The sequence below is a fragment of the Xiphophorus couchianus genome, chromosome 11 (assembly GCF_001444195.1).
Source record: "Xiphophorus couchianus chromosome 11, X_couchianus-1.0, whole genome shotgun sequence".
In the NCBI taxonomy this organism is placed as follows: Eukaryota; Metazoa; Chordata; class Actinopteri; order Cyprinodontiformes; family Poeciliidae; genus Xiphophorus; species Xiphophorus couchianus.
Genome location: NC_040238.1, coordinates 7,917,032 through 7,943,469, shown reverse-complemented (window position 1 = coordinate 7,943,469; position 26,438 = coordinate 7,917,032). Strand labels below are relative to the sequence as shown.

Genomic DNA, 26,438 nt, shown 5'->3' with positions numbered 1-26,438 from the left:
CTGTTTGCTGCATCTTTCTGTAATTATGGCGTTTTATTGCATCCTTCAGCAGAAGACAAACCCACAGAGAGCCTTTACTTATTTTAAATGAAACGTCTTATTGCTTACAAAGAAGAACAAAACCTGCTTGTGTAAATGGACACAGAGTCATGATGGGGCCCAACAGTCGGACACAAACGAAGCAGAGCTGAACTTCTGCCCGATTCTTTTATTGCTTATTCAGGGCATTTCCGGCAACACTGTCAACGGATTTCAATGTCTTTTATCGATGATCAGAGTTTACATTTTTATTTACCGCCTGCAACAGTCTGACGGCCACTAAGCAGAAAAAAAGGAGGAAACTGCTACCAAAAAAAACTCAGAAAGTTTGAGATTGAGCTCAGAAATGTTCTAACAAAAATTTGCTAGAAAAAACTCAGAAATTTAGAGATAAATCTCTGGCATTTTCTAGAAAAAAATGAAACATTTCAGAGTTTCAAAAGTTGAAAATGACTGACTCAAATTTTGGGAATGGTTTTCTAACAAATATTTAACTTTTGGAGCTCGGAAATGTTCTTGTTTTTTCTAGAAAATTTTTAGATTAACAAATTTTTTGCTGAAATTTATTACGACTTTTCTGTCGACGATTTTACACTGAGACTCCGGATCGTGTTTAAGTCTTTGAAATATGAAATCTTGTTTTAATAACAAATCTTTCTTTGATTTTACATCAAATCTCTTTTCCACTGATGCTTTTTGGTTCCTGTTAGAACACATTTCCTGTCCAGACAGGCAATACAATCCAAGAGCTCCGAAAACCAGGAAAGGATCCAGACCTTCAGAGGTACTGAACACGTTACGGTCCGTTTTACATCATCTGATCAATAAATTCGATTGGAACTGATCAATAAACTACTGTTTTAACAACAGAGTGACTTATTTTATAGGCGACTTTTTACCCATAAACTTGTAAAGTTAGGAAAGGCCAGCGCTAGAACCAGCTGAGCAAATGTGCTGCAGCTCCGCCGGGGTTGCTGGGTAACGACGCTGTAGCCGTGGAACGTGACTTAACAAATGGAAGGTTTTTGAAATGCGTCGTTTTCCAAACACCAAAAAATGTCCGTGTGTTTTCTTGGTTTGTTTGATATTTTTAAATATTTGTTTTGTTTTCAGAATCAGTTTCAGACCCAAATGGAAATACAGAAGCATAAATTCACAAAAATGTGAATTTTGCAGAACAGGTCCCTTTGTTTCTTTTCATTTTGAAGATTACAGCTTACAGTTGATGAAAACCTTTTTTTTTTTATGTGAATATTATCTAAAAGAAATTGAAGGATTATTTCAGAAATGTGGGCCTGCTGTAAATGATGTCCTCAATACTTGGTTGGGGCTCCTTTTGCATGAAGGACGTCCTCAATGAAATGTAGTTTTAATAACTTGAAATATATCACTCTGTCATATATGTTATATAAAATATAGATTTCACTTTTGAACTTGAATCACTGAAGAAATATTTTTATTTGATTACATTTGAATTCTGTTAGATGAATGTAAGTTTGCATGTTCTTCCTTTTTGATGCATCTGATACACAGTGGGAAATGACCACAATAAAATTTCCTAATTATGACACCAAATTAAACAGATTTATTCTCTTTATTGGTTTTTAATTTAAAAACTCAGAAATTTAAATGCCTTCATACTATAAGTTTAAAAAATGTAAAAGTTATGGATTTTAAGTGCTGTGCTCCAAAACAAGGCAGTTGGAAACCAGAAACTTTAATTAATTTCTGTTTAATATTATTATTGGATTTCGTTTGGACTTTTGCAATAAGACATAAAGTACAGGGTCATTCAAACATTTACTAGTTTTAAGCAATCACATTGGATAAAAACTGCTGAAAATATTTCATTTGTGGTTCAACAGTTGAGACTGAAACTCCACAGCAGGTCCTTGATGTTCCTGTTTTTCTAATGTGTTACGTTCTAATAAACTGAGGCGACATCTTGCTTGCTTTCATTTGAACTGGGAATATAAACATTTTGACTGAAGAGCTTTGGGTAAACTACATATTACATATATGTTTATATCTGGGTGGGAAAGCGGCTAAGCTACGACAGATCGACGCTAAAAACGAAAACTTCATCTCCGTTTCTCTGTGCGCTAAAATTGAACGTTTCAGATCAAGTCACAGCTGCTGAGTCTTGAGGATTAAAAGAAATTTATAATAAAGTTTTGGGTGTGTACCGTCCTCTGGATCCACGTTCAAAATAAACACACACATCTACGTACATGAATAGAATAAAGAACAATTTTTCAGTTTGCCTGCATTCTTCAGGCATTTAGACAAATAACGTGACGTTGCTCCAACAGGAGAATCAAATGGCTTTGACTTTTCTTTCTCAACACTTCTCCAGTGGAACCAGAGGAACCAGTGGAACCAGAGGAACCAGTGGAACCAGAGGAACCAGAGGAACCAGTGGAACCAGTGGCTTTACTGCTAACCCAGTTCTTCCCAGCAGTAAAGCCTCAAAGGCTCAGATTTGGTGATAAAACATTTGGCATCAACTGAAGGGAAATTCTAGTTCTGATGTCAACAGTTCATGTGAAAACAGCCACTTTGCTGAAGATGTAAATAAAAGGAAAAACAAAAAAAAATCATCTTGTTTTCCTTCTCAACTCAAAATGATTGGAAAAAAGTGGAAGGAATGTATTTTAAAAAACCACTTTGTGAATAATAAAATATTAATTTGTTGGCAGCTTGGTCCCTTTAACCACTTGAAATGACGGTGATGCAGTTTGACATGAGCTTCTATTTATTTAGATTAGTTTTAAAGGTCTAAACCTTTAAATATTGGTTTGGCTTTCAAACTAAATGGAAATAGATAAATAAACTCTACTTTGTCTAAATGTAATCAAACAGTGAATAACAGTAATAATACGACAGAAAATATCCCTATTTTGACTTTAACCTCCCTAAAATGTGCCAATAAAATATTATTTTTGTACCTCATTTTTGGAAACTTCAGCTCAATAAAGAACTGAACTGGTTTCAGAGAGAAAACGGTGAGACTCTGTTCTCATGACGGCCTGATTTAGGGTTATTAATACAGTATATATTTACTAATTTTATGTGTAATATAAAGTGTGTTTGGTACATTTATGTATGAATAATTTCCAAAGCGTAGGTTTTTAAAACAAATCGATTACATTAGTAGCATTTCTTTATTTGCTAGCGTTACCTGATTAGCAGCAATCTGGGATTTATTTTATTTGTGGTTCTGAAAAATCAGATATGCGCTAGTTTACATTTTGCTATAAACAATATATGATCAACTTTTTTTATTTAGAATAAATCCTTTTTGTTACATCAGATGGAAGACAGCAGTCCTGCCAGCTCTGGTTGTTTGCTAAACTAGAAAAGCTTGTTAAACTCTTTAAGCCTAAATAAATTGGCAATGTTACCAAAAACTGCAACATTTAACATGTAAATACTTTACAGATAAAAGCTCATGGATTTTCTCATATCTTCTCCTGTCTTTATGAACTATGGTTACTAAAACATCTCAACAAGTGGCTACAGTTTCATTCTTTGAAAAATTACGCAAATGATTTTCTCAGCATTTGCATAAAGTTTTGTGCAATCTGATGGAAAACTGAGAAACGGTCTAAATATGAAAGAGCTGCAGCGTCCCGTCCCGGACCCGGACGTCCCGGACCCGGACGTCCCGGCGGGGCACTTTTTCCAGCTGCTGCTTTCCAAGGCGTTTAAATCCAAGACTTTACTGACCCATACATTTGTCTCTCATACAGGTTTTATTTACATCATTCCTTGATTGACCAACATCTTTAAGTTTAACAAAGTTAGAAGAAAATCCCTTTCTGTGAATTTCAGTATGATGGACAAGCTTGATGTTAGCTTCAACAGAAATGGGTTTTCGATCTGAGCTAAGCTAAACAGCTGCAGGTTGGACTTTCATATTTATCAGTGGTTTTAAATTTCCCTTTTAGTTATTAAACTTTTGTCAAACTTCCCAGCACTTTTCTTTTAGATTCATTAATCTTGCAATAAATAATCCAGATTGAGGAAAGTCTGCCGCTTTCCTACTAATATTAATTTGATCAAGCCTTTGAAGAATATCTGAGTTTTTAGTTAAAGCAAATAGTTAAAACTATTAGACTATTAAAAATATATGCATATATCTCAATATTCTTCCACCTAAAAGTCCATTAACCCCAGAGGACATCCCATCTGGACTGCATGAGGCATTTATTCAGGTAAGTGAAATCTAATCTTTCATAATCCGACAGTTAATGCTTTTAAGAGTAGACAAATTGTTGTAGGATAATTGCTGGGTCACTGACTGAATGGTGCGGCAGAACAGCGTCTGCAGCCTTATATGAAAGCAAATCATCCAGAGAGAAGCAGGATCAGCCATTAGCGTCATTTAGCATCCACCTCCCAGAAACAGGATATTTTTCACTCTGTATTCATAAGAAAGGAGCAAAATCACAGAATATTTCTCTTTCCAGGGTGGACAGAAAGATTTGGTCCAATATCTGTTAGTGGCAATGAAGGAAAAATATTAATCAGAATGTAAAGTGCCAGCAGACGTTATTCACACCTCTTTGTATTCTCCATGTTTTTGAACTTGGAAACTTTTTCTAAAACCTATTTGAAGAAAAAATGGAACTAAAATCGGCCATAAAGAGGAAAAATATATATATTCGGACATTTATAAAGACATTTTCCTACCAAGCATTTGGGACATACTAATAAAAAATAAAAAAGACAAACTTACAGGAATAAACTATAAAATCATGAGAATAGAGTCAAAATAATACAAGGATAAATTGACAGTAAAACAAGAGTGATAAGAGAACGATTGGGAATAATCAAACCAGAATAAAGTCGTAATACTCTGACATTATTCTACTAATTTAATAGTTTTATTTTCTAGTATTCTGTTGTACAAATTAAACATTATAGGTGCATAAGTACTCATACACTTTTGTACTCAGAGTTGAGCTAAAGTGCATCTGGTTTAATGAGAGCAGAAAGTGAAACTCGCCCAAGTCGACTTTTTGTTTGATAAATTGTCCAAATTGATTATTTTGACGTTTTCTTCTAATCTGGATTTATTTGGCTCAAACAGTGACGTTGAATTTTTTTTTGGTTGCAGCAGATTAGTAAAACTTCATCACTTCCTGTATAAAAGCACAGCGCTTCCTCCCTGGACGGGTCAGGATCTGGAGTGGCTAGCGTTGCCATGGCGACCGGTGACCATTGATCAATACACAACTTTACAAATCTGTGATTTATTTGCAATATTGACAGAGTGGAACAGCTCAGACTGGCTGCAGTGCTGAGGAAGATGGAGGAGCCAACGGCAGCTAACTGCGGCTAATGACAGCTGACTGTGGCTAACAGCAGCTAATGACAGCTAACAGTGGCTAATGACAACTAACTGTGGCTAACAGCAACTAATGACAGCTAACAGTGGCTAATGACAGCTAACTGTGGCTAATGGCGGCTCTCGCTGCTGGCTCAGGACTGTCGCCAATAAAACCTCCAACACTGAGGTTAGGCTGGATTTATCACTCGCTAGTTTTGAAAAAAGTCAGTTGTCTGAAAAATGGATCAATTTAGCGACACAGTGGACGAGTCGACACCAGTTATTGCTGCGTTCTGATCGCAGCCCCTCCCTCACGTGTCTCTTGGCTCCGCCCACTTTGCTGGCCAGGGGCGGGGCTTGGCTTTGGGAGTGGGTTCATTACGCTTCAGGTCAAAGTGCAGATTGGATGTTGTCATTCGATCATCAAGCGAATTTTGAGGAAAGTTTTAAAATTTTGCAAAAGAGAAAATGTTACTGTTGGGTGTTTCTGGCTAGAAGCGAATCCAGACTCATTTCGTCTGATGTTGACGTTTGCATGATCGTAAAAAACATCAAAATTCACTCCTCTGACCAATTACGACTTGTTAAAAAGACACTAACCATGTTTCCTCCAGGCGACATGTAAAAATCTGAAGAGATTTTCACTGTTTTACTGCAACAACCTTCTTTATTTAAGAGAACAGATTTTGGTTTTAATGAGGGTTTGGGTTTTTTCATCTTGCTAAAATGAGGAAGATTTCTTGGACCGAGGAAAGTTTCTCCCTGCAACATGTAGAGATGCGAATACTTCCTGGATTTGTTGTGTTTTTGTGAAAGTGTCTACAATGAAAAAGTCGTCGCCATGGTTACAATATGCAAGTCTTTAAAAACGTACGAGTGTGGTGAGATACACTAAATTATTACATTACTGAATGCCAAACAAAATGAGTTAACATGAGCTGCTGTGAGAGAGAAGTTCAGGAAATAACTTCTCTCTACAGAGGCACAGAAATAAATGAATGGAAGTTAATATTTCTAATCACTTGAGGCGTTCACAGCCCAAAACAGAACTAAACTCTAACTAAACTAATATCAGGTGTTGGAGTCCAGGAGACTGATTTCACAATTTACTTGAAATTTCTGTTTCTTTTTCCTGAAGTGAGACAGCTCCGACTTTATTTGTGTTGTCTGCAGTAACCGCTCTGCTCCACATGCAGGTAGAACTACAGTGGCTTTTTTAAAACATTTACGTCACATTCAACCTGTGAAAACATCCGACTGTCCAGCATTTGGAGCTCTGGCTTCATACCGGCTGGTCAGAAGTCACAGAGAGGATGTTTGGGTCTAAAGCGGCAGCAGGTTTAGTGTTCAGCTTACAGTGAGAAACGTTTCGGACAGAGTAGCGGTCCTCTAACATCCACTGATTATCACAGAATGACTGCAGGAGCCACAACTACTTACTATCAAAGAAATATGTGGTTGAAGGCAAAGGGGAGAAGTGAAGAACCACGGAAACGGTTTGGTTTGGCTGAACCTTCAGACAGACGGGAGTCTCTGCAGGTGAAGCAGCGTTTCCAAAGCAATGCGTTTCTCAAGAGCCACACCTGATTGGACCAAATTAACATCTGTCACTAGATTTTCTTTTTAAATGTTGCTAGCTGACGTCTTTGGCATCAAACTGTCCTTTATTTTCTTAGTTACACAGGCTTGCTGTTGTAACCCAGAAAAGACTTTGGGATTAGTTACAGTTTAAGCACTTTGATGTGGTAATGGCGGACATTTTGTGTTAGCATTAGCGCCGTTAGTTGCGTCTAGATAGCGCCTTCTCTTAACAGAGAAAGTCTGCTTACATTTCAAAATAAGAGCTTCTGTTTTAGTAGCAAACAGGAGCCATTTTTCAGGCGATTATAAGTAGGTAGGGATGAATGTTGATACTTTAAAACAAAAACCCTTTTAGTTCCTGAAATAATGTGACACTAAGAAAAATAGTTCAAAACAAAACAATTTTAAATACATCACTCAAAAATTGTAACTTATTCTGAAAAAGTTGAACCCTCAGCTTCTTATTTTGTTGCTCAACTTTTTAATAATGATGATAATTTTGGACACATTTCTGCAGTGGGATCTGGCCAATCAGAGTTTGCTCTTGAGAGACAGCGTCACTCAGAAACGCCACTTGGGGTCAGCAGAGGGCGCCGCCTCCCTTCAGATGGTGGCATCATAGGGCCGGTGAGGCACTGCCACTCCAGGCCTCCTGGGGGCGGAACTCTGCGTGTGGCCCGACGGTATCAGACCCAGCAGCTCTTTGGATCTGCTCGGCCACCTCCGACCCAATCGGCGGCTGACGCGGCTTCGCCTGGACGCTTGGCCTAAAAGCGCGGCCGTTTGGGGCCACAGTGGGTCCGTGAAGCCGGCGGCGCCGGGCTGCTGGAACGGGAAGCGCGGCCTGCGTCTCAGGGGGCGCGCTCCCCGGTAGCTGCTGGGGCTGATGTGGCTCTCCAGCGACGGCCCCAGCAAGCTGAGGCTGGTTCTGTCCGTGAATGAGTCCGTCCGGTCTTCGTAGGCGAGGTCCGCTGGAGCCGAGCACTGCTGCAGCGGCCAGCCGCCGCGGCTTTTTCCTCCCACGTCTGCGGCGCTGCCTCCCTCGCCTCCGTCTCGCTCTACTCTCATTGCTTCATCTTCTTCCTCCTCTTCTTCCTGCTCCTCCTCCTCCACCTCGGTGACCTCCTCCTCCTCCACCGGCTCCTCCGCCCCGCCCTCCTCTTCGTCCTCCGTGCTGGCGGGCGGCGGGGAGCGTGGGTCGCGCAGGAACACCACTATGACAGTTATGTTGTCGCTGGAGCCTGCGTCTCGGGCGGAGGCCACCAGCTTGTGGGCCACCATGGTGGTGTCGCCAGCGTTCTCCTGCAGATGGTCGCTGACGACACGCACCGCCTCCTCGGGACTCACCGTGTCCCAGAACCCGTCGCAGGCCAGGATCAGGTAGTCCTCTGAGCCATCCAATGGGAAGATGCCGTGGTCGGCGTCCCCACAGATGTACGGCTTGTGCTCAGAGTCGCCTGTCAAAACAATCAAGTTATATTATTGTCTAGAAGACTTTTTTGATTGCCTGACGCTTAACGCGTGTTAGGTCAAATAATCTGGTTTCCTGTTGACTTGCACTGAAATCTGGAGCCTCCATTTGTAATTATTAAACCATTAAAATAGACTTTTATTTGGAAAAGGTTCTGTGAACTCTATTTTGAAAGGCCAAAATGATCTCTTGTGTATACTGAGTTTAGAGCCATTACTGACATGAAACCTGTTTTTGCGACAGGCTCCAATCACACAGCAGGTTTTCAGCTGAAATCCGATTTGTTTTTTTGCTCGTTGATATCATTCAACACGATATTGTCGCCTGTAATCAGACTTCCAGAAGACTGCAGAAGAAGAACTCGGCCATCTCACAGCAGCGCTCCACAACTAACTGCAACGGCTTTTTGTGCAACATTGACTGCAACTTCAGTGGAGAAGCAGGTTCAGTGTTGGCCTGGCGTTCATAATTTCATATTCCTAATTTTCACACATTGTTTACATCTGGCTTTTTCTTTATGACGCTTGTTTCACATCAACAACATAAAATGTAAAATGACCAAACAGAAAATCTGGATTTCAGCTAGGCCTGTCGCGATAAACAATAAATCAATTAATGGCACAAAGCTAAAAGTTATCGACCTCATTTGATCGTTTCTTCCTGCCTTTTTCTCGGTCTATTGATGACTCTGGATGAAAAAAGGCTCAACTCCGGTGCTCTGCACTGAGAGAACTGGGCATTTCCTTATTGCCCAGTTCACTCTACGCGATCTTAGAATTGTCGGCCGATCGTCGCCCCATTTTCAAAACCTGAGAGACACTAGCCGACAAAAATCGTAGGTGTATCGGGTTCGACCGGGCCGTGTGTCCATCCACACGGCAAGAGCAACACACCACAAGAACCGATTTCTCTCACCGACATTCAGATTTCAGACAGAAAATCCTGTCAAAACCCACTATATCACACATGAATTTAGAGTGAACAAACATGGAAGCAATAGCGATAGTTAGTGAGCTTATTTTAAGCGATAAAAGATGCAACAAAAAGAAAAACGGTTGGATAAGACTTCGGTAGCAATTCCACTCTAATTGCTCTCCTGGTCATTTCTGTGGATATTTCTCTCACAAAATGTTGAATAAACATTAATGTTGTTTCCACATATCATCTCCACTGGACTTTGCGCTAGCTGTTTGGGATTCCCCTCCGTGTTTCCCCTCAGAAAGCTGGGAGGAAGAGTTGGCTACCTGTCACATTCAATGGGCTGCCTTCTCGCTCCCAGTCGGGGAAAAGCCCAAACGCTGCAGTGATTAACTGACTAAGACAATCCAACAGGTTGAATATGAATGATTTAGATCGGAGCGGCCACGACGCTCCACCGACTGGACCCGATCAGTGGGAACACACCACAGGAGGATGCAAGCGACAATCTTAGAACGTTGGTCGTTCAAAGATTGCCATGAGGGTAAAATCTGGGCAAAAAAATATCTTGTTTGAACTGGGATTGAAGGAGTAGTGAACTATTGGATAAGGGTATCAGATATCTGAATATAATGATTATTGAAGGGTCAGATCGTTTACAGACTTCATAATCTGCACTCTTTTTTTATTTCCGCTTTGGTTTGATGTTGTTTAGTTTTTATTCAACTGTATTTTTTGTTAATGAGAGTCCATTTTATTTTTGGTTTTGGTTGTGTTGTTTAGCAGACTCAGTGTTAAATGTTCTTTTGAAAATATAGTGTGTCTATTTTTGACAGGATGTCGCTTGCATTATTATGTCATTACCATTAAATCAGCTTAAAATGGTCTTCAAACAATATTATCGTTTATTGCAATAATTTTTGAGACAATCGCTCAGCAAAATTTGTTATCGTGACAGGCCTAATTTCAGTTTAACTGCAAATCTTTAAATCAAGTTTAGGGTTAGACTGAAGGCAGCAAAGTCTGCTACTGCTTCCTGACAGTTTTCTTATTTGTACTTTGACATTTGAGGTGAAGAGTATTGCCTTCCCACAATGCACTGCAGGAACTTTACTGTACCTATTGCTCTGGATACAGACAGACTCCCGTTGACTCTCCATGTGCCAAACCAAATCACACATCCTCCCAAAGCCTCGATCCTCTGCTTCTCGTCCTGCAAACAAAGAGATGCTCATCATCTGCAGAACGTCAATCTGCGATTTCTCCATCTGCCTCCTTATGCACTTAAAGGAACGGTCCACTCAAAACATTGATGTTTTTTGGGTTGGGGTCAAAGAGCGCTTCTGTTTCTGGACTGAAAACACAAAGTGCAATTTTTAAAATGGAAAGATGCCAAGAAAACCTCGATGATAGACGTTTCAAAATCAAGAACAATGGGGCTGAAAAAGAATTATTTTTTATTCTAGATATCTGGACAGTTTTGCAAATAACTTAAACTTTAAGACAAAACCTGGAAGCCATGTTACTTCAAATTTATGTTTGTTTTCACAGGTTATTTTATAGGCATTAGCTGAGAACATATTTCTAAACATTATTTATTTCCATAAAATATCTAAAAGAATTTGTTCAGCTGACCAAGCTAACAGTGTAACACTTCTGTAGGATAGTTTCTATAGAACCTGGTGGCGTTTTCATGGTCGGTAAACAGTGAGCTGACTGTTTACCAACTGTTTCTCCCAGCACAGCAACAGGAGCAGCAGCTGCTTTTCAGACCTTTATGGAGGAAAACATGATTGTTGGATAGGATCAGATTCATATTTTTTTGGCCGATTTATTGTGACCATAACCCAAAACCCAACAGCTGCCTCATGATACTGAGCACTAAGAACAGAACTAGAGGAAAGCTCTGCTGCCAATATGCTGTTAAAAATAAGGCAGTATAATGCAAACTGAACCAGCCAGATGCTGAATGTCATTCTATTTAAGGTTCAGAAACTTCAACCAGATCCCAAATATAAAAACTGGAATATAAAAACTGAGAAAAAGATGAACAATTATGTGTCTTTGAACAGGTCAGGATCTGTCTATGGCAGGGGTGGGCAATCCTGGTCCTCGAGGGCCGGTGTCCTGCAACTCTTATATGTCTCCCTGGTCCAACACACTTGAATCCAATAGTTGAATCACCTCTTAAGTGCAGTCAAGTTCTCCAGAGTCCTGTTAATGACCTCATTATTTGACTCAGGTGTGTTGGAGTAGAGATGCATCTAAAAGTTGCAGGAGACCGGCCCTCGAGGACCAGGATTGCCCACCCCTGGTCTATGGCCTATTCAAAACCCGTTCATTATATTTTTAGACTAAATTATTCTTAGATAATCAGGTTTCAGTCTGAGCTGTTTTAGCGTCTCTGTTCCTTTAAATCCAGACAAGCTGCTGCTGGCCACGCCCCCAAATCAACGTTTACACTCCCAACAGATGCACAATTATACAACCATACGTCTTTGAAAAGCATCAATGGAGCCTCCTGCACAATCAACCACAATGCAGCAAGTCAACAACTAAACTCTCAGGGTCTTTTCCAGCAGCCGTTGTACAGCGGGAAAACCAGCTGACCAACCGCTGGAGATCAGGCCTAAACTAGGTTGCTAGGTAACGGGGCTGGAGATCAGCTGTGGTTGCTAGGTAACGGCATTTGACTTAACAATGGAAAGTTTTTGATCCGTTTCATTTTCCAGACACCAAAACAAACTTTTTGCCAAAGAACATCTGAGAGTTTTTTTAAAACCCAAAATGGAGAAACAAAAACATGGAAGAAGTGAATTTTGCATCTTAGGTTCCAACTTATCTGAGTTCCCAGACATTATTTTACCATTCATGACTGACTTTCCCCTGACAACCACTGGACATTTTCTTTTAGCAGCGGCTCTTTGCTAAGTTTACAGAAAACCGATTTGCTTGTTCTGTGAAGGAAGAGACGTGCGTCACCTCTCTGTCTGGTTTGTGTGGCTTCATCAGCTCCACCACCTGCCCTCGCCGCACCAGGATCACCTGGGAGTCTCCCAGCCAGGCGACATGCAGCGTCCGGCCTCGCAGGAACGTCACCACCCCGGTGGTTCCACAGCGCAGGTGCTGCCGCAGACACATGGGAGAACTGGGTTTGCAACCGAATTATGACTTAATCATCTCTAGCCAATAAATGTAAGCAGTAAAACAGGACACATTCAAAACCAGGGCTGAAACGATTAATCAAATTAATCACGATAAATCGATTGTCAACTAATTTGCTATCCATTAATAAACTGGAGTGGAAAGAAAAAACTCAGCAGTTATTAAACCAAAACTGTAGAAACAATATATGCATTTTGTATTCAAGTTGAAAAACCTTCTTTGTAAATATTCCTTATCCAGAACTTTAGGATCAGTTTTAGCTTCACCAAGTTCAAATTCTGTTAAAGAAAATCAATTTATTAATCTATCTAATTATTAAAAAAATAATCCCCAGGTCATAAATGCAGCATGTTGAACTTTTCTCATGTTTGGAGGATTTTAAGCTGCAGATTCATCGTTTGCTATAAATGATCAAAAGCTGTCGTTGCATTTTAGGTAATAAAATGTTCATTTTTTCATTAAAAAATCGTTTCTTATTTGCATCTTTTAATGTACACTGCTCAAAAAAATAAAGGGAACACTCAAATAACACATCCTAGATCTGAATGAAAGAAATATTCTCATTGAATACTTTGTTCTGTACAAAGTTGAATGTGCTGACAACAAAATCACACAAAAATCATCAATGGAAATCAAATTTATTAACCAATGGAGGCCTGGATTTGGAGCCACACACAAAATTAAAGTGAAATAACACTACACGCTGATCCAACTTTAATGTAATGTCCTTAAAACAAGTCAAAATGAGGCTCAGTATTGTGTGTGGCCTCCACGTGCCTGTATGACCTCCCTACAACGCCTGGGCATGCTCCTGATGAGGTGGCGGATGGTCTCCTGAGGGATCTCCTCCCAGACCTGGACTAAAGCATCCGCCAACTCCTGGACAGTCTGTGGTGCAACGTGACGTTGGTGGATGGAGCGAGACATGATGTCCCAGATGTGCTCAATCGGATTCAGGTCTGGGGAACGGGCTGGCCAGTCCATAGCTTCAATGCATTCATCTTGCAGGAACTGCTGACACACTCCAGCCACATGAGGTCTAGCATTGTCCTGCATTAGGAGGAACCCAGGGCCAACCGCACCAGCATATGGTCTCACAAGGGGTCTGAGGATCTCATCTCGGTACCTAATGGTAGTCAGGCTACCTCTGGTGAGCACATGGAGGGCTGTGCGGCCCTCCAAAGAAATGCCACCCCACACCACTACTGACCCACTGCCAAACCGGTCATGCTGAAGGATGTTGCAGGCAGCAGACCGCTCTCCACGGCGTCTCCAGACTCTGTCACGTCTGTCACATGTACTCAGTGTGAACCTGCTTTCATCTGTGAAGAGCACAAGGCGCCAGTGGCGAATTTGCCAATCCTGGTGTTCTCTGGCAAATGCCAAGGGTCCTGCACGGTGTTGGGCTGTGAGCACAACCCCCATCTGTGGACGTCGGGCCCTCATACCATCCTCATGGAGTCGGTTTCTAACCGTTTGTGCAGACACATGCACATTTGTGGCCTGCTGGAGGTCATTTTGCAGGGCTCTGGCAGTGCTCCTCCTGTTCCTTCTTGCACAAAGGCAGAGGTAGCGGTCCTGCTGCTGGGTTGTTGCCCTCCTATGGCCTCCTCCACGTCTCCTGGTGTACTGACCTGTCTCCTGGTAGCACCTCCAGCCTCTGGACACTACGCTGACAGACACAGCAAACCTTCTTGCCACAGCTCGCATTGATGTGCCATCCTGGATGAGCTGCACTACCTGAGCCACTTGTGTGGGTTGTGGAGTCCGTCTCATGCTACCACGAGTGTGAAAGCACCACCAACATTCAAAACTGACCAAAACATCAGCCAGACAGCATAGGTACTGAGAAGTGGTCTGTGGTCCCAACTGCAGAACCACTCCTTTATTGAGTGTGTCTTGCTAATTGCCAATAATTTCCACCTGTTGTCTATTCCATTTGCACAACAGCAGGTGAAATTGATTGTCAATCAGTGTTGCTTCCTAAGTGGACAGTTTGATTTCACAGAAGTTTGATTTACTTGGAGTTATATTGTGTTGTTTAAGTGTTCCCTTTATTTTTTTGAGCAGTGTATTTCTAATATTGAAGAAAAACATTGGAATGAAAAATCTGCCCAATGTGCCCATTTTTATCCAATTAATTACAAAAATAATCGTTGGTTGCAGATGAGAAAACACTGTAAAAAATAAAAACGTCATTGTGAGTAAAACCAGACAGGGTTCTGACGGAGGACGGGTCAGGGTTAAAGGTCAGGGTGGGGGTACTTCTCGTGAGGCTTTCTTCACGAAGCGCTCGTCCGTCAGCTTGAAGGCGCGGCACAGAGCGTCGCTGGGATCCTGGCTGAAGGATTCCTGGTGGAACAGGTTGACATGAAGGTGGTTGGCGGCATAAATAGCTGCATCCACGCCGCCGTGTCCGTCAAACACAGCAAAGAACGCCTGTTCCTCTTGATCCTGGGAGACAAACAGAAAAGCTTCAGCTCTGACATTCAGTCAATGAGTTTCTCACTGTGGGAAAAGCAGCAGCAGAGGAAGACGCCATGCTGACCTGCAGCTTTAATACCGCGGCACCTATAGACCCTGATCTTAAAATAGCCTCTACAGACTCCTGGTGGTTAGGGCATAGCATTTCTATAGCCTCCTGAGACCCAGCCCATTCATTTGTGTCCTTTATAGTGGACATTTTGTTCACCTGTATTTTCTTTTACTATTTTGAGTTACCCTATCAAGCCCTGCAGTACTCTTTAGAGGACATCCTGGGCTTTCCAGTGATGTGTCATGTGATAGGTTTGCATGCTGGGAACTCACTTTTTCTTTTCAATCAAAATGGCTGGCATACCAACAACCACATTTTATGGAAAGAGGAAAGGTAAGCAAATTATTCTTTATCTATTGCTATTTTTACCATGATAATTATATATAGTCTTGTTTATTAACATGTCAATAATAATATTTTTATCTCAGAAAACAGTTTAATTATTTCTGTTTTGAAATATCAGTCCTTTTATGAATGTCAATTGTAGTGGACACCAGGACCATTTTAATATATCTAATGAGTCAACATTGTTGTAGGAGAAAGAAGTGAAGCAGAGAGGATTTTATACCGAATAGTAGAGGGAGATTCAGATTTGGAGCTGTCAGATGAGGATGAGGATGAGTATCAGCCTGGGACAGGAGAAGATGGTGAAGAAGAAGTAGGTGAAGAAGGAGAGGAAGAAGATGCAGGAGTATATGAGGAGACAGACTCAGAGCCAGAAAGGGAGCAGGAAAGTCGTCGTGCTTTGTGGGCCAGGACTACCTTGTATGTTTTATTTAGTTCTAGGCTAATGTATCCAATTCTATTATCATATTAGATTATTGCTGTATTAGTATTTAGTATTTTAGTACTTATTTGTGTTTTTTTTCCATCCATCATAATAGATTCACACCTGTGCTACCTGGGCGTCCTGTCTGTCAAAATGACCCTAAAATCCGAGAACACTGGAGTCCAATCCAATACTTTTCGCAGTACATCGACGACAAAATCTTTGAAGATTTGGCAGCTTTTACAAATCAAAGACAGCTGCAAACTACAGGAGTGTCATTAAATACTACTGCTCAAGAAATCAAGATTTTCTTTGGCATATCAGTACACATGGCCTGCCTTGGCTATCCCAGAGTTAAAATGTTTTGGGCTAAAAAAACTAAAGTGCCAGTTATTAGCAGGAAAATGACAAGGGATAGGTTCTACAAGCTGAGAAGCTCACTCAAGATTGTTGATGATCTGGATGTAACAGAAGAGACAAAGGAGTCAGACATTCTTTGGAGAGTCAGACCATTGGTTGACCGTGTGAGGCAAGGTTGTCTCAGACTTCCAAGGTATAACAAGGTCTGCATTGATGAGCAAATCATCCCTTTCACAGGCCGCTGTCCAGTCAGGCAATATGTCCCAGGCAAGCCAAACCCTACTGGCCTAAAGGTCTTTGTCCTTGCCTCTCCAAATGGTCTGGTGCTGGATTTTGAGGTGTATCAAGGGAAGAATACGTTCAGGGGCCAAAGGTTGGGAGTTGGAGCTGCAGCAGTCTTGCGATTGGTTGAATCTCTTCCCACAGGAACCTGTGTATTCTTTGATCGATACTTCACAACAATCAATCTCATGGATGCTTTGCTTGCAAAGGGTCTTCCAGCAACTGGAACAATAATGAGGAACCGAGTACCAAAGCCATGCCAGCTACCAGAAGATAAGCAGTTGCGAAAAGAAGGGAGAGGAGCATCAGTGACGGTGGTCCGGAGGAGGCCTGAGCTGGCAATCACTAAATGGTTTGACAATAAACCAGTGTTGATGGCTTCCACTGTGTATGGGAAAGATCCAGAAGATATCTGTAGCAGATGGTCCAACAAAGAAAAGGCTCATGTCCAGGTGCGACGACCAGCAGTGATCAGAGAATACAATGACAACATGGGTGGCGTAGACCTGTGTGACCGAATGCTGAGCTTTTATCGCATGTCAACCAGGACCAAGAAATGGACATCACGTGTGATCGCTCATTTCTTTGATGTTGCCATTACAAACGCTTGGATCCAATACAAGTCTGACAGTAAAGCGATTAATCGATCATCTAAGAACACCCAACAGTATCTGGACTTCAAATTGCACCTGGCTGAAGAGCTGTTGGATAGTCCTTCAATTGATGACAGCAGTGAAGACAGTGAAGAAGAGTATCAGCCACCAACCAAAACAAGGATCCCTCAACCAGAGCCCTCTGTACGCAGACTAGGGGCCAGGCACATGCCAGAGATGGTGGATATCAAGCATGCAGAAAGATGCAGGAATAAGGGCTGCAATGGCAAGACATACATGAGGTGTACCAAATGCAAGATGTTTCTCTGCATCACCAAAAGGAAAACGTGCTTCCAGGATTATCACCGCTAAAATATCCAAAAGAAGAACTGTAGAACTGCTTACGTCCAATGTTAAACTAAATACACAGGCAACTATTGTCCGTGCAAGCAATAAGCAACAGAAAACAACCAAGAGTGATAAAGAATTTAGTTTTTTGATCAAATTAAATTTATTCTTTTGTTAATATCACTCTAAATCCATAATCTGCTCATTTTCTAAATTCAGTTGTATTTTCACACTAAAATCATCCTGTTGTCCATTACAGTGGACATGCTGTGAAATTAAAAATAAAAATATGTTTAAAAAAATTTTAATTGTAAGGTGTTTTTTTAGGCCCAACTAGATAGGAAATCACACAAAAAAAGAAATTGGAACACACTTTTTTTCTTCGGTTCCCAGGAGGATAGAGCTGCAGCTCTGTAGAAATGCTACATGGAGCGACTGGCCTTGCTAAAGTGCTGCTCAGATCAACACCTGATTTCATATCGTGGCTCTTTCTTTTTTCCTTCATGCAAACAAATATCTGCATGTTTGTTTGGTGAATATTTATATTTCCAGTTAGAAAATCAAAATGTAGAGCTCAGGTCTGATGAAAAAAAAAATTCAACAAGATCAGTTATTTCATGTTTTCTTTTAAAATCCAAGTGAAAAACAAACAAATCTGTTGGCGGGAAAAATCAAAATGGATTAAATTTCCTGCATGGATGATTGATTATTGTTTATTAAAAATGTCTTGGCTTCTTTGTAAAACTGTCTAAAAAACAAGTTTGTTCAGAGAAATGTTTTGGTTTTCATTTAGTTTTTGCTCTGATCAGTTTGTGGTTTTTATTGTTATTTATGTTTCTCTAGTTTTAGTGCAGCACAGCTGAATCCAGACAAAACTAACAACTAACATTTTAGCAGCTTATAACATCTGATAAATAAATATCCTCTAAAAATGACTAAGAAAATGAACTGGTGTAAATCAATTTTACCTGAATGTTGAAGAGTGTGTTGAAGTCGGGGATGATGACGTGCTTGTCCTCCATCTTGCGCCTCATGTTCTTGATGGCGTGGATGGACGTTTCGTAGTACGGCTGCGGGCGGCGGCGGAACGGCAGCTCCTTCTGCCACAGGCAGCAAATCTCAAACAGTCTGTTAAAAACCAACCGCGCCATCTTCACCGACTCCATCTCTGCAACCAACGCACAACCAGTCAGGAGAAAGTTTTTCTCCTCACTTGCAAAAGACATTAAAAAGCACTTAAGATTTTATTGCCATGAACAAATTTAAAACTCTTTAAACAAAGAGTGTGAATGCTGTTCAGTTATTTTATTAAGTCTTCATTCTACATTCTGTTTTTAGTAGTTTTATTTTGTGTATTTTAGTGGAGCTGTGATAAACGAAGCAGGACGAGTTTCCAAACGAGTCTCCCGTGCCTGAAAAGCAGGCAGAGAGAAAGAAAACATCGACAGTTGTTGCTTTTTGGCATCTTTGGGTCTCCATGGAGGCCGTTTAGTTTGAGGCGTTTGCAGCAAAGGAGCCAATAATCGCATTTTGATTATTGGCAAATAATCAAAATGCACATCTATGACACATCTATTATTTACATGTGCGCTCTCTAAAATAATTAATTTTGCAAAAATGAGACTGTGCACAATAATTTACTAGTCTGAAGACTCCAGACTTTACAGCAAAAACACTTTTGACCCGTTTGTTGGATCATTTTAAAACGTTTTGGCCAATGGCTCTGCTCCTTTTCATCACAGGGAAAAATGATTGTGTTGGAACTGCTTGAACCTACTTAAACATCTAAATTAACAAATAATATTAAATATAACCTGAATTCAATGTCAAAATAAATAGAAGTCGTAAACCAGATGTGACTGAACTATGAAAAAAATCCACATTTTCCACAAATTAAATCTTCAAACAGAAAATTTGATTAATCAATAAAATGTGATTTTTATTCATCAGCATAAAGGAAGCAGCAAACAAATAAATACGTCATTAGTTGCAGATTTGTTCTTAATATCCACATATTAATTCTTTATTATTTATTTTCTGTTGTTTTTTTGCATTCAATTTGAATGAAAATCTGAAGTTTCTGCTTGGAAGGAAGCAACATTTATTTTTAACTGTTTGCGACAACAGAGAGAACAAAGAACCAAAACTTCAAAATGTTAACATTGCATAATAGTTTGTTTTTCATTTTGAAGATTACGTAAGAGAAACAAAACAGATTAATACATTAATGTGAGTAAAATATTCGCTGATCTATAAACGAGGGACGCCGTTTCACGATGCCGCGGCGTCCAGCTGTGACTGAACGTCCTATCGCCCTCTAGTGGTCAAATCCCTCTTAATGCACCCAGAGAGGAGAAGTGGGACGCGGCCCTGGAGGTTCGTGGCTGAGTGTGAGGGACGAACTGAGAGGGAGACCTAATTTGTTTGAGAGAGCGATTCCCCGGCGACTCACGTGGCAACGGGTCGGCGCCGTCTTCTACGGCCTTGTTGAGGTTCTGGATGGGCAGATCGGACTGGAGCAGGCTGTCTGCGGTGGCGCGGGCCAGAGCGGCCGCCAGCGAGCAGGGGCAGTTACTGTGGAGAGACAGGTTGGTAATCAATCCCTCAATCAATCAATAATCAATCAATCAATCAATACATTTATAAATCCATCAACCAATCAATCAATCAATGGAGTTTATTGGTGCGGTATTGATCGGGTCAGAATGTGGAATCCATTTACCTTCAATCTAGGCTGAAACCATTAATCACATTAATTGATTATTGAAATAATCATCAACTAATTTAGTCAATGATTGATCAATAACTGGACAAATCGACGTTCTCCAGCTGCTGCTGCCGTTCTGACTAAAACCAGGCAGATAAATCGCATCAGATCTCAAGTCCTTAAACTCATAAAAATGGTTAAAACTGTGGAACAAAGTTAGTATGGCCTTGTTGCTATAGCAACGATAAAACTGCAAACTTCTGTTTCCTTGAGCTGCTTGGTTCAGCTCATAAACAATTATTGGCAACTGGCTTGTTGCCGGATGCCATCGATTTATTTTGGACGTTAATATTTACACTCCAATAAAACTAAAAAAAAAATGAAATAGACAAAACATGAAACTACTTTAATATCAGCCGGTTCCAGTTACCAAACACAAGATTATCAAAACCTCAAATATTTTCCGACATGTTTTGGTCTATAGCCATGTTAATAAGATGCTAGAGAAAATTTTCCTGGAATCTTTTTTACATAGAGCTGCCCCTCCTCCACCTATTGCTGCATCATGTTGATCAGCTGCCTGAAGGAAATCTCCTACATATTTCATTTACAAAAAAGTCAAATGAATTCTTCTGTCCAATAATTGCCTGAACCGGCTCGTCTTTGCAGGACTGCGGGGAACACCCTGGGCAGATTGCCACAACAAATTCAGTTGCTTGGAAATGTTTCTGTCACAAAGACTGGACAGGCATGGAGAGGAACCAGACGTTTCAAAGCAAAGAGCAACATTTCTGGCAACAGACTCACTCTGGAGGCAAATGTTGGTAGATTAACGGCCTCATAGTGGGAATAAGCCACATTGCCCTCAACAGGAAACCTTTAATCAGCACTTCCTCTTCAGTTCATTCTGGTTCATATTAATTGAAACCTAGCAGGCCAGCAGAATCCTCAAAGGCTGCATTGCATTTAATTTCCAAATAATAAATGAACATGTTTTTTCTGAGCACAACACTTTGTAATTCTGCTGCATCCAGTGTGAAAGGCCTTCAGAGGCTCATGCATCACGAGTTTAATTAATGAAAACTCTCACAGCGCTAAGCCTCAACATCTGTGAGGAACTCAAGCCTGCATGTTTCTGCCAACAGAGACGAGCGAATGAGCTCATTTCATCCATAACGCTGGAATCGTTCAAATACGCAGACGCTTTTAAATAAGACAGGAAGGTCAGACGTAAACATTAGCATAAATAAATATTTATTTATTAGTATGAGCTTGAGTGGAGAAAGTCCAGAGCATTTACAACATACCTGAAGCTGATAAACATCAGACTGATTGTATTTTGAAACATGTGATAGAAATGTTCATGTATGACTCAGACTCAAGCTAACAGCTATTTGAAGTCAAGATATAAACTACCGAGTGAAGCTAACATTTGCTCAGAGTGAAATTAAATATTTATAGACAAGCTATGCTAGCAGCACCATGCAGTTAAGCTAACAGGAACACAAAGTGAAGCTAACAGCAGCACAAAGTGAAGCTAACAGGAACACAAAGTGAAGCTAACAGGAACACAAAGTGAAGCTAACAGGAACGCAAAGTGAAGCTAACAGCAGCACAAAGTGAAGCTAACAGGAACACAAAGTGAAGCTAACAGGAACACAAAGTGAAGCTAACAGCAGCACAAAGTGAAGCTAACAGGAACACAAAGTGAAGCTAACAGGAACACAAAGTGAAGCTAACAGGAACGCAAAGTGAAGCTAACAGCAGCACAAAGTGAAGCTAACAGGAACACAAAGTGAAGCTAACAGGAACACAAAGTGAAGCTAACAGCAGCACAAAGTGAAGCTAACAGGAACACAAAGTGAAGCTAACAGCAGCACAAAGTGAAGCTAACAGGAACACAAAGTGAAGCTAACTGACTGAATTTTAAGACAACTCCTCCTATTTAATAACTTGAAGTCAAACAAACAGCTACTGAAACTAAGAGAAGCTCAATATGAAACTAGCGGCTAAACTAGCAGCTAATCAGAGTTCCTGCTCCTCTCTTTCTGTCAACACATTACAGCGTTTGAAAAAGTTTAACCCTGAAGTAGTTCCAGGAAATGTTTTTATTTCCATGGAAACTACAGCAACTACAAATAACCTGACGATTAACTGACAGAAATAATGAACCCTTTCATGCATAGTGGTCACTATCGAAAAGCCATTTTCTTCTGCTTCTTGTGGATTTTTATGTTATAAAAGCACACAGATCACTGAAGTGGATACTAATGCATCGTAAAATACACCATCAACTACTGACCATCAGCTGCAAATGCAAGAAATTATTTTTGTTAAATCCAATATGGCCGACAGACAAAAAAGCATGCCGACCGACCAGATCCCTCCTTCTACTGTAGATGACTCTAAAACTATTGTGACATCAGGTAACCCTTAAAGAACAAAGCTACTGATGTGTTTTTCAAATAACAACTTTGTATTTGGAGAAAATTACAATTGATCATCTAAAAAAAATCTAATTAATAAAACGTTTACTAAATTTTTTTCCAACCTTTTTTATGCCTTAAGAAAATAAAAAAAATTAGAAAAAATCCTGACACAAAGGATCATAATTCATGCATGAAAAGGTTAGAAGTATCTAAAAGTCATTTAGTCATTTCCTCACAGACTGAATGAACCAATTATTAGTGATGTACTTTCTGCACTTTATTGCAGTTATTATTATTCATGATCCTCAAACTTTTAGTAAAATCATCAAACCCTATTTGTCTTTGCAGCTCCATCATTTTATCAAAATATGAAGCAGAAGTCAGTTTTCACCTGAACAGAGATCCAATATTAACAAAAAACTGCCGTGGTGGCGGAGGGGCAACATGGCCTCGACACGGCCGTCGCGGGTTCGACTCCCGGACCCGACGACGTTTACCGCATGTCTTCCCCTTTTCTGTCAGCCTACTTTGAAAAAGGGACACTAGAGCCACAAATAGACGGTGATGAAAAACAAATAGAAAAAAAAGAAAACTGATCATTTCCTAATATCCTATTGTTTCTCAATATCAGGATTTGTTTGAATGACATAATACTGTAAATGTGGGTCAAGTATCATCTGCATCAGAATCCTGTCCAACCGCTGGAACACAGCTCACCAATCAATCAATCAATCAATACATTTCATCAAACCGTTATGGGTTCATATCCAAGGAAATTAAATATTTAGAAAAATAAATTCGGACAAATATTGAAAAAACATGTACATCTCTCATATTATTAGAGGTTATGACAATCTTCTTCAAACAATGTATGAAAAACAGGCAGTAAACAAACATCTAACTGTGGTTTGATTATTTTCTAGATATGATCTGCAGCAATTTCAGCATATTTCTAGAGTTATGGTGGCTTCTCGTTCTTCTCGGAGCTCAATTCTCAATTCTCATTCTTCTCCCCCCTGCGCAACTGGCTGCTAGACTTCCTCACCGACAGACCTCAGTCAGTCCGGATCGGACAACACACCTCCGATGTCATCACCCTCAGCACAGGCTCCCCTCAGGGCTGCGTCCTGAGCCCTCTGCTGTTCACTATGATGACACACGACTGCGTCCCCAGGTTCGCCACCAACCACATCGTGAAGTTCGCGGACGACACAACGGTGGTGGGCCTCATCAGAGACGACAACGACCTGGACTACAGAGAGGAGGTGGAGCAGCTGGTGGACTGGTGCAGAGACAACAGCCTGATCCTGAACGTTGACAAGACGAAGGAGATGATCGTCGACTTCAGGAAGAACCGGCCCAGCCACGCTCCACTGCTCATCAACAGCTCGGCTGTGGAGGTGGTCAGCAGCACCAAATTCCTGGGGCTGCACATCACTAACGACCTCACCTGGACTGTGAACACCACGTCTCTGGTCAAGAGGGCACAGAAACGTTTGTATTTCCTGCGGAGGATGAGAAGAGCACACCTGCCCCCGCCCATCCTCAAGACGTTCTACAGAAGCACCATAGAGAGCATTCTGACCAGCTGCCTCTCTGTGTGGTGTGGAGGCTGCAGCGCCTCCGACTGGAAGAACGTGAGGAGAGTGGTGCGGACAGCAGAGAGGATCATCGGGGCCCCCCTTCCCTCCATTCAGGACATTTCATCCCAGCGCTGCGTGTCCCGAGGCCGAAACATCATCAGTGACCCCTCACACCCCCACCATGGACTGTTCTCCCTGCTGCCCTCTGGAAACAGGTTCTGCAGCATCCGGTGCAGGTCCACCAGGTTCTGAAACAGCTTTTTCCCACTTGCCATCAGACTGTTGAACTCTTAACTGGACTGCACTCAAAATCTGGTCTCCACTTTATACCTTGCACATGTACAGAGCTAAATAACTTCCATTTTACTGTCAGTCCTGCACTTTATATTTTATATTTAGATTTTATACTGTATTTTATTTTATTCTGGCGTAACCTCACAACATTGGAACCTCAAACATTGTCCTGAGCCGTATGCAACGAAATTCCGTTCTGTATACAACCTGTGCATGAAAAATGACAATAAAGTCAGTCTAAGTCTAAGTCAATAAATTTTCAAAATTCTCAGGCGGAAAAACAACATTAATTCCAACTGAAGCTGTAATTCTGACCAGGAAAGTTAAACCTTTTCAGTAAATCCATAAACTAATCACTTCTAATAGTTTGAATCTCATTAATCCACATTTTCATCGTTTCCTCTGAGCGGGTCAGCGCCGGTCCAGGTCCAACTTCTTGGATAAGATGTCTGTTATCTTTTACATTTCTTTTTATTCTCTCTTTATTCTGCTAAAATTAATAGTGACTTATTTAAGAATTATTTAATTTCGCTTTGGGATCAATAAAGTATTTTTAATTTGAAATAAACCAATAATTGACAGGGGAAGGACTGATGGACGTTCAACAGTCACTGCTGGTGCAAATATTCGTTTATTATCCAATTTCTATTAAATGTGGTTTAAATTAAAACTGAAAAATAAATCGATAAACCGTTTGGTTTCTGCCACTTCTGTTAAGATGAGAGAACAAATTTATCTTTCATATTCATCAACAATTTAATTTTACATAATTGCAGCTATTGGAATCAATATTTTAAAAAGTTAAACTATGTCTACTACTGTTAATGAAACATTTGATTCCACTTGATTATTGTTATGAATATTGCCGCGTTCTACGAACAAACGAGGGAATTAATCCAGTTTTTGTCGTTTTATTGAACTTATTAAATTCCAGTTTGTCGTAGCTAAAGGAAAATAAAACCAGTGAAGAAAAACTGAAAACTGTTTCAGTTTGTGTCGGCTTCACTGAGAAACATGAAACTGTTTCATATTTAGTCAAAATAATTATAGCAAAACTTTGTAACATAAGACTCCAGTAACGTAATTATGTCAATATATTCAGTAATATATCAGAGCTGCTACAGTCAGAACGGCAGCTTACAGTGTGATGCATTCAATATTGTAGGAAAAAAGAGTTTCATGTTCTTAATGTCTGATTGGCCATAATTATTTGTAGAATTCATCATCGCCAACAGGGCGGCGACAAGAGAGAGAAGGTTTTCTATCAGGGTGGCAGCTCCGCCCAATTAGCCCCGCCCCTGTAACTCCGCCCCTTTATAGCTGCCTGTTAGCTCCGCCCCTGTAGCCCCGCCCCTTTAGAGCCACCTGTTAGCTCCGCCCCTGTAGCTCCGCCCCTTTATCTATCCAATTATAAAGGGATTGATCAATATTTCATTCATTATGAATCTAATCAGCTCCAAGCTAACGGTTCATTTTGGGTCTAAAGGAGCTTAGGGTTTCGGCTGCTCTGCAGTTTTCTTGAAGTTTGTTCCAGATCTGTGGTGCATAGACGCTGAAAGCTGCTTCTTCATGTTAGGTTCTGGTTTTGGATGCAGACCACCGTCACCGTGTCCAGTCTCAGGAAAACGCCGCGCTGCTTTTCTGACTCATCTAAGGAGTTTTTGTGAGCACAATCTGTTACTAAAACATGTTAAATATTTATTATATTTAGATGGAGAGTTGGAGCCAAGCTGCAGTGACGGATGTTGGAGTTCTGGTTCTGTCAGGTCCTTGAATTTATTCTCAAACTGGGTCAAGGGCTGGCAGCGGAGCATCTGCCCCCGTAACGCGGTTACCATGGCGATCTCTAGAGAAAAGTTGCACTTGAAGAAACGTCCGCTCCGAAATACCGTGTTCTGATTCTGAGACAAACATCACAGTTCAGAGGAAAAGCTTCGCTGTCATGATGTTTTTATTTTATTTTTACATTTTTTATGTTGAGGGTTATTCATGACAACAAGATCAAATATTTCCAGTCACTTTATCCAG

At 40.7% G+C, this 26,438-nt stretch overlaps 1 protein-coding gene across 2 annotated transcripts in view; it reads right to left on the bottom strand.

Moving 5' to 3' along the window:
- Window positions 1-1,229: 1,229 nt before the first annotated feature.
- Window positions 1,230-26,438, bottom strand: part of ppm1e (protein phosphatase, Mg2+/Mn2+ dependent, 1E) — a 52,210-nt gene continuing 27,001 nt past the window's right edge. For both annotated transcript variants that reach the window (XM_028030948.1, XM_028030947.1), the window contains exons 3-8: window positions 19,850-19,971; window positions 18,366-18,565; window positions 14,775-14,963; window positions 12,327-12,470; window positions 10,464-10,557; window positions 1,230-8,412 (exon numbers count right to left, since the gene is read on the bottom strand). In XM_028030948.1, the coding sequence (XP_027886749.1) occupies window positions 7,559-8,412; window positions 10,464-10,557; window positions 12,327-12,470; window positions 14,775-14,963; window positions 18,366-18,565; window positions 19,850-19,971 (1,603 nt within the window). In that variant the 3' untranslated portion in view covers window positions 1,230-7,558. The remainder of the gene's footprint in view (window positions 8,413-10,463; window positions 10,558-12,326; window positions 12,471-14,774; window positions 14,964-18,365; window positions 18,566-19,849; window positions 19,972-26,438) is intronic.